Here is a 13,472-nt window from a genome sequence, read left to right as displayed (position 1 = left end):
CAGGTGGCCGGCGCCTCGGGCCTGCTGGCCGGGCGAGGTGGGCGGTGGCATCTTCCCGGCAGGCCGCACAAGAACCCTGGGTCCAGACCCACCTTGCGGCCGGGCAGGGGCTTGCTGAAGTGGGGAGTCCCTCCTCTCTCCTGCGCGGCCCCTTCCCCGCAGCCTCACACAGCGGCTCTGGCCTCGGGTGCGGGCAGACAGGTCCTAGGGAGCCCGCTTCTCTGGGACACCTGGGGTCGGCCGGGGCGCAGCCTCTCTGGGGGTGCCTTGCTGTCACAGTCGGTAGGCCAGAGGGTCCTCACACTTACGCCTGGCGCTCGGGAGCCTGTGGGGGGACAACACGGCTAGAGACAGCAGCAAGGTTCAGAGATGCGCAGGGGTTCGGCACAGTCACCAGCGCGGCAGAGCTGGGCTGCTTTCTCCGCCGCCGCCGCCGCCGCCGCCGCCGCCGCCGCAGCCGCCGAGGCCGGCCAGGCCAGGCGGAGTGGGCGGGAGAGGACCGGGCGGGCCAAGCGCTCGCAGGTGCGGTGGGCGGGGTCGGGAGGGCTCCCCCTGCCTTGCGTCCCCGCCCGGCAGGGTCCTCACACTGAGGCGGCTTTGGGGTCTCCTGGGGGGAACCGCTCCTTCCAGGAGCTGGGTGCTGGACGGGGGCCGTTAGGGGCGGAGCTGGGGCCGGGCCGGGGTCCCGGGGTCTGGCCGGGGAGCGCCCTTCTCGGGGCAGCAGAGCCTCGGCCTCCTCCAGTAGGGGGCGGGCCGCGGCCGCGTTTGGGGCGGGGGAGGCGCTCGGTCGCCCCCTCCCTGCCTCCCTCTCCTCCCAGCGCAGCCTCCAGCCCGGAGGGGGCGGGCCGGGGGCGGGGTCGCACCTCCCCCTCTCCTTCCCAATCCCAGGGCGGAGGGGCGGGGGGCGCCAGGCGGCCCCCCGCGGTTGGGCGACCCCCGGAGGGCGCGCCCCGGAACCCGCGCAGGGCCGCCGCGCCCCGCTGCCACCCTCCCGGGGGTCCCGGGTGGCCGCGGCCGTCGCGTTCCGGCGGCGGCGGCGGGAGGGGCCCGGGGCGGCGTGACGCATGGTTGCCAAGGGCCGCCTTATAAATAACCGGGCTCGGGAGAAACTTTAGCGAGTCAGAGCCGCACACCGGACCGGGAAGGGGCCCCATCCGAGGGTCCAGGCGCCTCAGCCCCCGCACTCCTAGCGGACACCCCGGCATCGCCGGCCACTGCAGCGGCGGGGACACAGCGGCGACAGCCCGGAGCCGGGAGGCCGCGCCACCTGCGGGCCGGCCGGAGCGGGCAGCCCCAGGCCCCCTCCCCGGGCACCCGCGTTCATGCAACGCCTGGTGGCCTGGGACCCAGCATGTCTCCCCCTGCCGCCGCCGCCGCCCGCCTTTAAATCCATGGAAGTGGCCAACTTCTACTACGAGGCGGACTGCTTGGCTGCTGCGTACGGCGGCAAGGCGGCCCCCGCGGCGCCCCCCGCGGCCAGACCTGGGCCGCGCGCCCCCGCCGGCGAGCTGGGCAGCATCGGCGACCACGAGCGCGCCATCGACTTCAGCCCGTACCTGGAGCCGCTGGGCGCGCCGCAGGCCCCGGCGCCGGCCACGGCCACGGACACCTTCGAGGCGGCTCCGCCCGTGCCCGCCCCCGCGCCCGCCTCCTCCGGGCAGCACCACGACTTCCTCTCCGATCTCTTCTCCGACGACTACGGGGGCAAGAACTGCAAGAAGGCGGCCGAGTACGGCTACGTGAGCCTGGGGCGCCTGGGGACCGCCAAGGGCCCGCTGCACCCCGGCTGCTTCGCGCCTCTGCACCCGCCGCCCCCGCCGCCCGCCGAGCTCAAGGCGGAGCCGGGCTTCGAGCCCGCGGACTGCAAGCGGAAGGAGGAGGCCGGGGCGCCGGGCGGCGGCGCAGGCATGGCGGCGGGCTTCCCGTACGCGCTGCGCGCCTACCTCGGCTACCAGTCGGTGCCGAGCGGCAGCAGCGGGAGCCTCTCCACGTCCTCGTCGTCCAGCCCGCCCGGCACGCCGAGCCCGGCCGACGCCAAGGCGCCCACTGCCGCCTGCTACCCTGGGGCCGCGCCGGCGCCCGCGCAGGTCAAGAGCAAGGCCAAGAAGACGGTGGACAAGCACAGCGACGAGTACAAGATCCGGCGCGAGCGCAACAACATCGCCGTGCGCAAGAGCCGCGACAAGGCCAAGATGCGCAACCTGGAGACGCAGCACAAAGTCCTGGAGCTCACGGCCGAGAACGAGCGGCTCCAGAAGAAGGTGGAGCAGCTGTCGCGCGAGCTCAGCACCCTGCGGAACTTGTTCAAGCAGCTGCCCGAGCCCCTGCTCGCCTCCTCCGGCCACTGCTAGCGCGGCCCCCGCGCGCGCCCCCCTGCCGGCTGGCCTCCGCGCTGCTGGCGGAACTTGGCACCGGGGCGCCTGGCAGCGCGGGGAGCCCGTCGGTAATCTTAATATTTTATTATATATATTTCTATATTTTTGTCCAGACCAGCCGCACGTGCAGATGGCGCGCCCGCCCGTGGTGTTATTTAAAGCAGCAGCGCCTGTGTGTACGGATGACTCTGAACTCGGCCTCCCCCTGCCCCTCTCCGGGTGCCGGCGGGCGGGCCGGTTTCGAAGTTGATGCAATCGGTTTAAACATGGCTGAACGCGTGTGTAGACGGGACTGACGCAACCCACGTGTAACTGTCAGCCGGGCCCTGAGTAATCGCTTAAAGATGTTCCTACGGGGTTGCTGTTGTTGTTGTTATTATTTTTTTGGATCTTTTTTGTATTATAAAAAAAATCTATTTCTATGAGAAAAGAGGCGTCTGTATATTTTGGGAATCTCCGTTTCAAGCATTAAGTAAGAACACTTTTAATAAACTTTTTTTGAGGACAGTTAAAAAGCCTTTTGGATGGATAGGGTTTTGTTTTGCGTTTCTGGAGTGTGTAGGGGTTATGTGTGAGGGGGCTGCTGTTATTTTTGGACTTTTTGGTGGTTGGGTGGGGGTGTTGCAGCTGGCTTCCCTCCTCTGCTGCTCCCCTCAGGTCTGCTGGCAGATGGCGACCCAAGCTTCTTGGGGAAGAGGTGCAGAGCTCGGGTCAGGCTTTCAGGGTGACTCAGCACCCCTGGGTGCTGTGGGCTGGGAACTCTGCTTGGGGACAGAGGTTGGTGTCAGGCTTGGGTTTGCAGACACCGTGAAGTCTGTGACCTCTGCATCGTTTAGGGACAGGCAGGCAGGCAGGCCTGTGGCTGTAGGAGGAGGGGACGCAGGTCTTGGTCCTGTTTGGCCCAAGTCAGGGCAGATTGTTTGGTAAGTAGAGTGGGGCGGGCTGTTTAAGAAGTACTCTGTGTGTGTACTTTGAGTGTGTATTTTGTACTTTGTGTGTGTGCATGTGTGTGTTAAGAGGGGAGCCTGGCTGTGCTATGGGCGAGTCTGTTTGTGTGTAGTGGGAGGAGAGACTGGGCCAGGTGGAGGAATGTGGTGGAAGGGTCCTGCACTCATAGCCCTGTCCCTTGGCTTGGGACACTGCCACTTGCCCTCTTTGTCAGATGTAGACACTGAAGCCCAGCCTCACCTGCATATTCAGGGTGGCTGAGCTTGGCCTTGAACCTGGGGCTGGCCGCCCTTTATCCCTGATTCCTGGGCCCTGATCCCTCTCCCCCCTCCTGCCCCTCCCTGCTGCCCCCCCAGTCCTGGCCGGCATTCCTGAGAGCTGAGGATGTCCATGGAGGGGTGTCGGCATCCTCTGGTGCCTGGCACGCCAGAGGTGTTATATAAGCGTTTGCTCTTGTTATTATTTTTTGCTGGGAGGCTGCTGGCATTTGGCACCCGGGTCTTCAGCGCAGTGTGAGTGTGTCAGGTGCTTGCCAGAGATCTGCCCTGCCTCATTTCATGACAACCTCCAGAAAGGTGGGTGCTCTAGGACCCCTGCTTTGAGAGCCCAGCTGTCAGATGCCTGTGATCTGGGGCACTGGTTCGGGGTCTCCTTGCCCTGAGGAGTTGGGGAGTGGCGGGCCACACAGATCCACTGGCCTGGGGCCTGGGCCACCTGAAGTCTTGGAGCAGCTGCTGATCTGTGGCTTGAAAATGGGGAGTGCTTCTCTCCCTCTCCCTCTGGGGTCTACAGTTGCTGTCTCCGAGGGAGCCTGGAGTGTGAGGGACAGAAGGTGACCCTTGGACCCCACTGTGAGGACTGGGGCAAACTCCCTGTCTCTGATGCCCGTGTTGCATCAGCACGAGGGCCCTGCAGACTGCTGGACACTGACAACCCCGCTTCAGCTCAGACCTGCCCAGCCGCCCTGACCAAGTCTCGGCCCTGGGCGGAGGACACCTGGCTTCAAGGTCCCCGGAGGCCTGGCCGGTCAGTCTCTGCCCCAGTGGTCTCCTTCAGCACCAGCGACAGCACTGGGGTCTGCTGCCTCCGGACTCACCTTGGGCTTGGGGCTGGGCCTGCTGAGGAGGTGGCTCAGTTTTGCCATGGCCAGTGAGGGAGGGTCTCCCTGTTGCTGCTATCCCCTTTTGTCGCAGAGTTGCCTGGTGGCTGCAGCTACCTGCTTTGCAGAGGACACAGCAGGTGAATGGGAGCGGCCTGGCCAGTGAGCCTGGCAGTGCTCTCTGGAGCTGTGCACACACTCCGTCTTGCTCTAATCCGCATGGGCATGCAGTGGAGACATCCCCATCTCCCAGATGGTAACATGAGGATCGAGTGAGGTGCAGTGATACACAGCTGTGATCCCTGTTACTCAGGAGGCTGAAGCAGGAGGATTGCAAGTCCCCAGCCTGGGCAACTTAGGAAGACACTGTCGAAAGATAAAAGGCTGGGGATGTAATTTAAGGTTCGTGTTCAGGGTGGAATGGGGGCTCCATCTGATTCCCAGGTTTCTGGGGAGAGTTTGGGCTGGACACTTCACCCCATCCCAATCCTGGGCCCTCCTGAAGGGCTCCTTGCCTGGCCTCAAGTTTAGGCCCCTAAGCCTCACAGGGAAGTGACTTCATGTGGGATCATAGTTTAGAGGGAACAGAAAGGGAACCTGAGCAGGAGCCCATCTGACCACCTGAGAGAGCGGGGCACACGACCATACCAGAGGCCTTGGAGACGTCAGATCGGATGGGGTGACACTGTCCCATGGGTCACCAGACCGAGAGGGTATGGGCTTTCAGGGAGGAGGGAGCAGCTGCTCAAAAGTCCTGGAACAAGAAAGAGCAGGGCGGGGGAGAGTGCAGGAGGCTCCCTGGGTGGGAGCCCAGCGCCCTGGGGGCAAAGCAGCACCCCAGGCCCCAGGCTGATGAGCTCGCTGGCGGAGGGCTGTCCTGTGAGGCCATGTTGGCCGATGAGGCTGGCAGGAAGGGCGCAGCCTGGGACCCCAACCCCTGTCTGCTCAGGACAGGGGACCTGACAAAGCCCTTCCCACCTTAGAGTCTGCAGGAGAAGATGGGTCAGTGAGGCTGCAACCCTGCCCGTGCTGGGCCCAGTGCGGAGGCCACCCCAGGGCTGCAGCTCCTGTGCGCAGCTTTTTCCTGGAAGCAGATGGGCTGGGGGTGGGGGTGGTGACCAGCTAAGGTCACAAGGCTAAGAGCAGCAGGGGTTGGCACTGGGGCGGGCGGGGAGCGGCTACCTGCAGACACCTGGGAGGCTTCCTCCCCGGCTCCCGCTCAGACTTGCTGGGGTGGTTTTGTCTTCATCTCCTGGACATTTATTTGCCTCATTATTTTTCATTTATTTGACAAGCTTTTATTGAGCACCTGCTGGGTGCCAGCTTCTTTATTAGGTGCTAGGGACAAGTGACCAAGATGAAGGTGACAGTTTATAGGGGGAGATGGACACTGAATATTCAGCAACCGGAACAAGATAGTGACAGGTGGGGACAAGGGCTCCGCAGGAAGAAAAGTGGGGCAGGGAGGGTTGGGGAGGTCCCCGAAGGCCGCCCTGGGTGGTGACGCCCATACCTGTGCCAGGTGAGGCCACCACACCACTCGCTGCGCCGTGTGGGGATGCACCTTTTATCCTTGTGAGCACCCAGCGTCATGGGGGCTCTCTGTCTCCAGATGGGGAAAATAAGGCACAGGTGCAGTTACCACCCGAGGAGCTGGTCAGCGGTCAGGAGAGCTTTGAGTTCCCAGTTCCCTGGCACCTGAGACCCCTCCTTCACCTGCTCCACCACGGCCCCAGCCTCTTGGCTGTTTTCCGGTTCTTCTGTCCTCAGCCCAGTTGTTTCTGGGCCTGGCTGTCCTGGATGACCCCTAGTGGTGTCCCAAGGCCACCAGCTGGTCTGCTGCCCCTCCTATGGGGTTTTTGAGGGTGTCCTTGGCCGTGGCTGCGTGCAGGGTGGTGCCAGAGGCCAGGGCTGGCGAACTGAAGGAGGGGCCAGGTGTCCTCTGAGGCAGAGAGGCGGGGTTCCTTGTTACCATAGTGGGGAAACTGAGGCCCTGTGTGGGACGTGCCTTGCTCAGAGAGCGGCAAAGCTGGGATCTCAATCTAGGCCCATGCATGCCCAGTTCACACGCTATGGGCAGACAGATTAGCACCCTCTGGGGTGAGATGCCCGGGCAAAAAGAGTAAAACTCTCAGTTCTGTTCCTTGCATGTGAGAGGCCTTGCCAAAGCCTGTGGCTGCTCTGGGCTGGGCCTCCTCGCCTGCAAACAGTGCGCACAGTCACCTGGTGTCCAGTGGGCACCTCAGCGGGCCCAGGACATCGCTGGCCCACAGCTGCTGTTCTCGAAGGTAGGAGAGGGAGCTGGCACCATGGCCATGCAGATTGTGATGTGGCCTCTAGGATGAAGCAGAGAAGGAAGCGCTTGAAGGTACCCAAGGAGGAGCAGAGGGACAGCACGTGCAAAGGCCCCGAGGCAGGCCAAGCTCAGTGTGTGAGGGGAGGAGCCGAGGCAGCGAGGGGTAGAGGGGACACAGAGGACAGAGGGGTGGCAGGGCCTCCACACAGGGCCTGTGGGGCCAGGCCAAGGCTGACAGAGGTTGTTTTGAGGATGAGCGAGTGGATGGCCCTGCCAGGCCTGGCACTCAGAAAGTGCTCGGTAAGTCTGCTGATGGTGTCATGCAGGCCCCTCGCCCCGGGGAGGAGGCACAGGACAGTGGGTGAGGGTGCAGTGAGACTGCCTGCCCGGGCCTGGGACAGCACTGAGAGCCTATGACCCAAGGCCGGGAGCCATGTGAGGTGCGCCAGGCTGGAAGAGGGGCGGGTGCTGGGTGCGGGCGGGTGGCGCCGGGTGCCAAGAGGGGCAGAGTTCTTCGGAAAGCTGGGGAGAGGCCGCCAGCCTGGGCGGGCAGGAGCGGGCTGCATGGGAGGGACTCCTTGTGGTGTGGGGGGATCGGGTGGGAGCCGGACCCCAGAGGGTGTTTTCCTTTTGCCTGATTTCCCAAGCAGTGCCCGGTCACGGTGGCAGGGCCAGGGCATGCAGAGTATCAGTAGGGGGAGGAAATCAGAAGTGCCCCCCATTCCAGGACTGAGACGAACCCGCTAACGCTTGCTGTGCGGCCTCAGCTCCCAGACCTCACCTCTGCACCTCCCTTTGCTCAAGTGGGACAGTCATGGTGCCGCCCCGCAGGCTATGGAGAGCAGCGCCGGCAGTGCCACTTCGCCTGGCACTGTCAGCCTGGTCACTGCCACGTGGTGGGGAGGCCCCGTCCGCCCCTTCCTGGCTGTGCAATGTGGGCAAGAGAACGCGGCTCGCTGGGCCTCACTTTCCCTGCCTGTGAAAGGAAGGTGACGAAATTCCTCCGTGTTTCCTGCAGATCGGACAGTTTAATTCACAGAGCCATGGTGGAGATCCCTGTCTACAGCAGTTCTTATCTTCCAGAGTTTTCATGTTTACTGCCCTCCTTCTCCCTGGGCAAGGGGTCCCCCCTCTCCGTTGGCAGGGGCAGGTGGTCTAGGAAGAAACTACTTTCCCGCTTCGTTTGCAGCTAGGAGTGACTAATGAGATAGACAGAAGTTGTAGGTGGGGCTTTCAGGGAAGTTCTTTAAAGGGGCTGACTCAACTGTGAGGCACATCCCCTTTGCCTGCTTCCTGCCTGGAACTCAGATGTGATGGCCAGATCTGCAAGGGCCATCTTGAACCATGAGGCAAATACTGTAACACAGGAACTATGTACTTCTTGCATGGTAGAAAAAGACAAAAGGCACTTGACGGCAGCAGAACAGCCACATCAGTCCTTGCCTGCCTTACACTGGGCTTATTTACACAAGAGAAAATAAATCTGCTTGTGGGGGCTGGGGATTGAGCTCAGTGGTTCTGGCACTTGCCTTGCAAGCGCAAGGTCCCGAGTTCAATCCCCAGTACCAAAAAAAAAAAAAAAAAAAAATCTGCTTGTTGCGGTCCCTGTCATTTTGAATTAAGTTTTTTTTGGTACCGGGAATTGAACTCGGATCCTTGCACTTGTGCAGCAGGCAGTGAAACCACTGAGCTAAATCCACAGCCCTAGGTCCCTGTCATTTTGGCTTCCTGATCTTGGCAGTTGAATCTAATTGATACGTTGGGCAGAACCAAATCAACTTGTATGAGCTGTTTCAGTGATTTGCATTTCTCAGGGATGCCCAGTGCTTCCTTATCAGAGAAGGTGCTACCGAGACTATTGTCTGTGAGCTCAAAAACCACCTTTTTGCTTAGGAAGAATTTATATCAGGTGGAAGGGTTTCTGTAGAGAATTTTTAGAATAGAAGTAACATCTGAAGGGCAGGGGATTTAGCTCAGTGGTTCCAGCGCCTGCCTCGCAAGCACAGGGTCCCGAGTTTGATCCCTGGTACCAAAAAAAAAAAAAAAAAAAAAAAAGAAGTAACATCTGAAGACTGCTGTAAACATATCCTTCCTGTCCCTGTGACTCCGATAGGCTTGTACCAGATCCTTGGAAGCAATGGAAACTTCTCTGCTAACCTCAAAGTCCTGCCCTCCTGGCCCCTGTGACCCACTAAGGGGTCCCTAGATTTGGAACTGGGGATTGAACTCAGGACCTTCCGCTTGCAAGGCAGGCAGCAGAACCACTGAGCTAAATCCCTGTCTCAGGGTCCCTGGATTTGGAAACAGAGTGTCAGATGCTGCTGCAGCTCACAGCGCATGTTGGCTGCCTTGCTGGAACCAGATGCCCCACACCACCCTGAATAACCCCTCTGGCCCATGGCACCACCACCAGCTACCACCTGCTCCACCAAGACCTCGGCGTGCCAGGCCTGGAGGTACCTTTGCCAGGCTGCCTGGGGCCATCCGGGCCGAGGTCTCTGTGAGGTGAGTCGGGGCTGGGAGTGGCTGGGGGAGCTTTTATTTTTATCGCTGTCACCAGATCCCTGCCCCAGCTCTGGAGCCCTGGCAGGGACACAGGTGGCCCGGGAAGAGGAAGGCTCCGCAGGGAGCCTAGTGTGCAGGGTCAGTGGCTGTGGAGGAGAGGGCATGGGGCTGAGGTCACAGCCGCCAGGCTGACCTGTCCCTCACGCCATTGGCTCAGCTTGCTGACTCCGGGAGCAGGGGGGCCCTCCAGGTGCAGGATGACTGTGCTGTCCAGCTGTTGGAGGAGCTGTCATCGGTCCTTGCATCTCACTGCTTTCTGTCCTCTCCTTAGTGTGACGAGCACAGGGAGTCACGCACACAGGGGTCAGCTCTGTGGACGCCTGTGCTCTAGTCACGGGACACATCCTGCCAGCTGACCTCAGGGGCTCACTCTCCTGACTTCTAACAGCAAGCATCGGTACTGCCTGCTTCTGTGCTGCCAATAAAAGGACTCACACAGCAGATACCCTGTGTCCTGCTTCTCCATTCTCTAATCTCTCCCTCTCTCTGTGATGCTGGGGATTGAACCAGGGCCTCCATACTGAGCTACACCCAGCCCTTATTTTTTTTTTATAGTTTGGTACTAGGGATTGAACTCGAGACCTTGCGCTTTCGAGGCAGGTGGTGAAACCACTGAGCTAAAGCCCCAGCCCCAAGTCCTTATTTTTTGATTGAATGATTGATTGATTGAGACAGAGTCTCACTAATTCATGAAGTTGCCCAGGCTAGGGCTCAATTTGTGATCCTCCTGCCTCAACCTCCTGAGCGCTGGCATCACAGGTGTGCAGCACCACAACCTGCACGTGTCTGGCTTCTTTGATTCCATATTGTGACTGTAACATTGGCCCGAGTTGTTGTGTGTACCACATCTGTTCGTTTTCCTGCCCAGCAGAGGCCCACTGCTCGGATGCCCTGTCACTCACTTGTCCCTTGCGTGGTCACACACACCGAGATTGTTTCTTGTGCTCAGCGTTGCAGAACCAGGCCAAGATGATGTTGCCGGGCTGTCTTGACAGACACATACTGTACTTCACTCGGGGTGCTCCAGGAGAGCCTGCTGAGTCACAGCCCAGGCTCTGAGCATCTGTTTTCATTCCTGTTAATGATATTCAAACCTCTGTCTCATTCTGTTTCTTACCCCCACCCCCGTGTTTAAAAAAACAACTCTTCAGCCTGGTGTGGAGGTGCACGCCTGTAATCCCAGCACTTAAGAGGCTGAGGCGGGAGGATTCCTGTGAGTTCGAGGCCAGCCTAGGCTGTATGAGTTCAAGGTCAGCCTGAGCTACACAATGAGATCCTGTCCCAAGTAACCCAAACAACAAACCTTTTCAAGAAAGATCTCAAAGGGATAGAAAAATTACCAATACTACACAGATATTTTTTTTCTGAGTAATTTGAGAATAAATCACTGATCTGTTGTCTTATCATCCCTTACTTGGATATATAGTTCTGACAAAAGAGGGTGTTGCTGGGCCGGGGATTTAGCTCAGTGGTTCCACCACCTGCTGCACAAGCTCAAGGACCTGAGTTCAATCCCCGGTACCAAAAAAAAAAAAAGAGGGTGTTGCCTGCAGAATTTCAATACAAGCATCAACATCAGGAAATGAACCCAGTAGGTTACTGCCATCTGCCCAGACCCTTTGGGCTTGCCAGCCACCTTCCCGCACGGCAGTAGAATCCGGTTGAACTCACACATTGCATTTAGCAGCCGCATCTCCTCCATCTCCTTGAAGCTGGACCAGTTCCTTGGATTGTTCTTGACTTTCACGACCTTGCCCCTTTTCCCCCCAGGACTGAGGATGGAACCCAGGGCCTCGCATGTGCTACCCAAGAGCCCTGCCCCTGAGCCAAACCCCAGGCCACCTCGGGCTTCAGGGGATGCAGGGCAGCTGCTTTGTAATGTGCTCCTCTAGGCTTCACCGAGTATTTCCTGTGGTTTGACTCAGGCCCTGCGTCTCTGCAGGAAAATCACGGCAGGGAGGCTGTGTTCTCCCGGTCATCTGCTGGATGGTTACACCTGGACCACTCGGAGAGGAGCTGCCTGCCAGCTTCCCATTTGTTTGTGTTTTTGGTACTGGGGATCAAACTCAGGACCTTGCACTTGCGAGGCAGGCAGCGGAACCACTGGGCTAAATCCCTGGCCCCCAGCTTCCCATTTGTAATGCTCTTTCTCCTCCTTTGCAATTAGTGCTTGAGGACTTTGCAACTGTGTAAATATCTGAGGTATTATCAAACTTTCAATTATTCATTTATTTTTATCAGTAGCATGGGTGCATGGCTTTCAGTTTTATCCATTGTGCTGTAATATGTCATCATCATCACCGTTAATTTATATATATGCCAAAATCATCCCAGATTTCCCGATGATGAGTGTGATCATTATGTGTATCTAAAATGTACCAATAAATGTTTAGCTGAAAAAAAACCCCACAAAATCATCCCAGATTTGGCCACTGGGAGCCTGTGCACCTGTATTTTGAGGACAGGACTCCTGCCACACCTGGGGGTCCCTCACCCCAGGTCCCCAGAGGTTGTGACATCCTTAAACCTCCTTCAGTGGTGCAGATTTGAACCCTTGTGAACTCAGGAAAATGAACAACAAACAAAACCTCCAGACTTGGGGGGCAGAGCCCCCTTTGTACAATGCAAACCCTGTCCTTCAGTCCCAGATGTTGCTGGAGGGTCCTGCTATGCCTTTTCTTTGCAGCCAGCTGGGCCCTGGTAGGAAGCGGGTGGCAGAAGAGAGCCGAGGTCCTCTCCACCGCTGCTTTGCCTGGCGAGGACTCTGTGGACTGGGATTTGATGTGGGACTGCTCTTCATCCTCGTGCTGAGCTGGGCACTACAGGCCCTTGGCCCGCATCTCTGGCCCCCACCCACTGGATGCCAGTTATAGCACCCTGTCCCCCACACGTGGCAAGCACAGATGTCTCCAGACATTGTCCAGTGTCCGCTGGGGACAAAACTGCTCCTGGCTGAGAATCCCAGGTGTGGAGAGTACGCAGCCTGGCTGAGGCCTGTGAGCTAAGGGGCTCCCCATGTGGGCTCAGAGAAGGCCCCGGCTCAGCTAGGGGATCCGGCTGAGCCGGCATCCGCAGGCCCAGGGCCTGGTCTGACTAGAATTCCCGGCTCCTCTTCGTCCATGTCTCTCCCTGGGTGTAAGTTCTGGGACACAGGGCAGGAACTGGCCATGGGACAGGTCTGGGCTGGGCAGCCCTGAGTGTCTTCAGCCCCATGCTGGGCACTCCCTCCGAGAATGGGGAGATCATAATCGCAGCCAGCCTCGGGCTGGCTTGTTAATCCTGTGTTAGCTCCATGAGGGCGGGGTCCTTCCTGGTCCCCATTTTCCAACAATGGGGCAGCTCATGGCTGTGTCACTGCCTCGGCCCTGTCCCTGCAGAGATGCAGAAGCTGAAGCTCATTGTGAGGAAGCATCAGACAAACCCAGAGCGAGGGACACACTGTAGGACACGGGCCTGTCACCCTCCAAGTGGCCAGGTCTTGAGCACTGAGGAAGGACCTGGCTTGGGTGGAAAGAACCTGGTAGCAGCAGAAGGGCTGGAGAGAGAGTCCCAAAGACTCGGGGTTCCAGGCAGTCAGGGGAGGCTGGCTATGCACCTGGATTTGACAATAGTACTGTAATAGTACATCTGTGATTGAAGTCCCAAACTGATATTAGCACTGTGCATGTGTGAATGCATGTGCATGTGTGTGTATGTGTGTGTGTGTGTATCTGATGGAGGGAAGGGTTAAGGGCAAAGTGATGTCATGTCTACAATTGACCCTCAATTCAGGCAATAGAAAAAGGATAAATAGAGGGGACAAACTGTACCCCAGGTGGCTGAAGTCCACCTGCAGCTCCTTGTAGCTGTTGGCATTGTTCTGCAAGTTCAAAAGTACACCAAAATAAACAGCCAGCCTTCAGCAACCCACGAGAGATGAAAACACATCTACAAAAAGCAAGCCCGGAGATGGGTCTCATGCCATTCTTCTAACAGTTCTATGCCAGCTATGGGACAAGTCAGAGCTTCGAGTCACCTGAGAGGATACACAGGAATACAGCATCTCTGTAAGCGCACTTGTAGCAGTTTTAGACGTAATAGTTGCAAGCAGGAAACTAACAAAATGTCTCAAAGCTGAGGAGATAAATAAATCTTGGTTCGGCCACACAATGGACTAGTGCACAGCAGCCACATGGAGTGTGCTCTTCAC

General features: G+C 58.8%; 1 protein-coding gene and 1 long non-coding RNA gene across 4 annotated transcripts; both read left to right on the top strand.

Moving 5' to 3' along the window:
• The first annotated feature begins 1,056 nt into the window (after positions 1-1,056).
• Positions 1,057-2,890, top strand: Cebpb (CCAAT enhancer binding protein beta). The gene has a single exon (XM_004858059.3). It carries the CDS (start codon positions 1,323-1,325, stop codon positions 2,349-2,351), a length of 1,029 nt encoding a protein of 342 aa, XP_004858116.1. The 5' UTR covers positions 1,057-1,322; the 3' UTR covers positions 2,352-2,890.
• A 3,881-nt stretch (positions 2,891-6,771) lies between these two features.
• On the top strand, positions 6,772-9,724 carry LOC106010536 (uncharacterized). Of its 3 annotated transcripts, none has more exons than XR_015446030.1 (3): positions 6,772-6,790; positions 8,832-9,223; positions 9,555-9,724. It is a non-coding gene; the product is annotated as an uncharacterized LOC106010536 (long non-coding RNA). The 3 variants fall into 3 exon arrangements; XR_015446029.1 differs by lacking the exon at positions 6,772-6,790 and adding an exon at positions 6,924-7,018; XR_001184289.3 differs by lacking the exon at positions 6,772-6,790 and having other exon boundaries at positions 7,137-9,223.
• The last annotated feature ends 3,748 nt before the right edge of the window (positions 9,725-13,472 follow it).

Source organism: Heterocephalus glaber, unplaced genomic scaffold, assembly GCF_053883595.1.
Source record: "Heterocephalus glaber isolate CG9 unplaced genomic scaffold, H.glaber_assembly_v1.0 deba00001673, whole genome shotgun sequence".
NCBI lineage: Eukaryota > Metazoa > Chordata > Mammalia > Rodentia > Bathyergidae > Heterocephalus > Heterocephalus glaber.
Note: the sequence above shows the minus strand (reverse complement) of the source record. Positions and strands in the feature narration are given on the sequence as shown.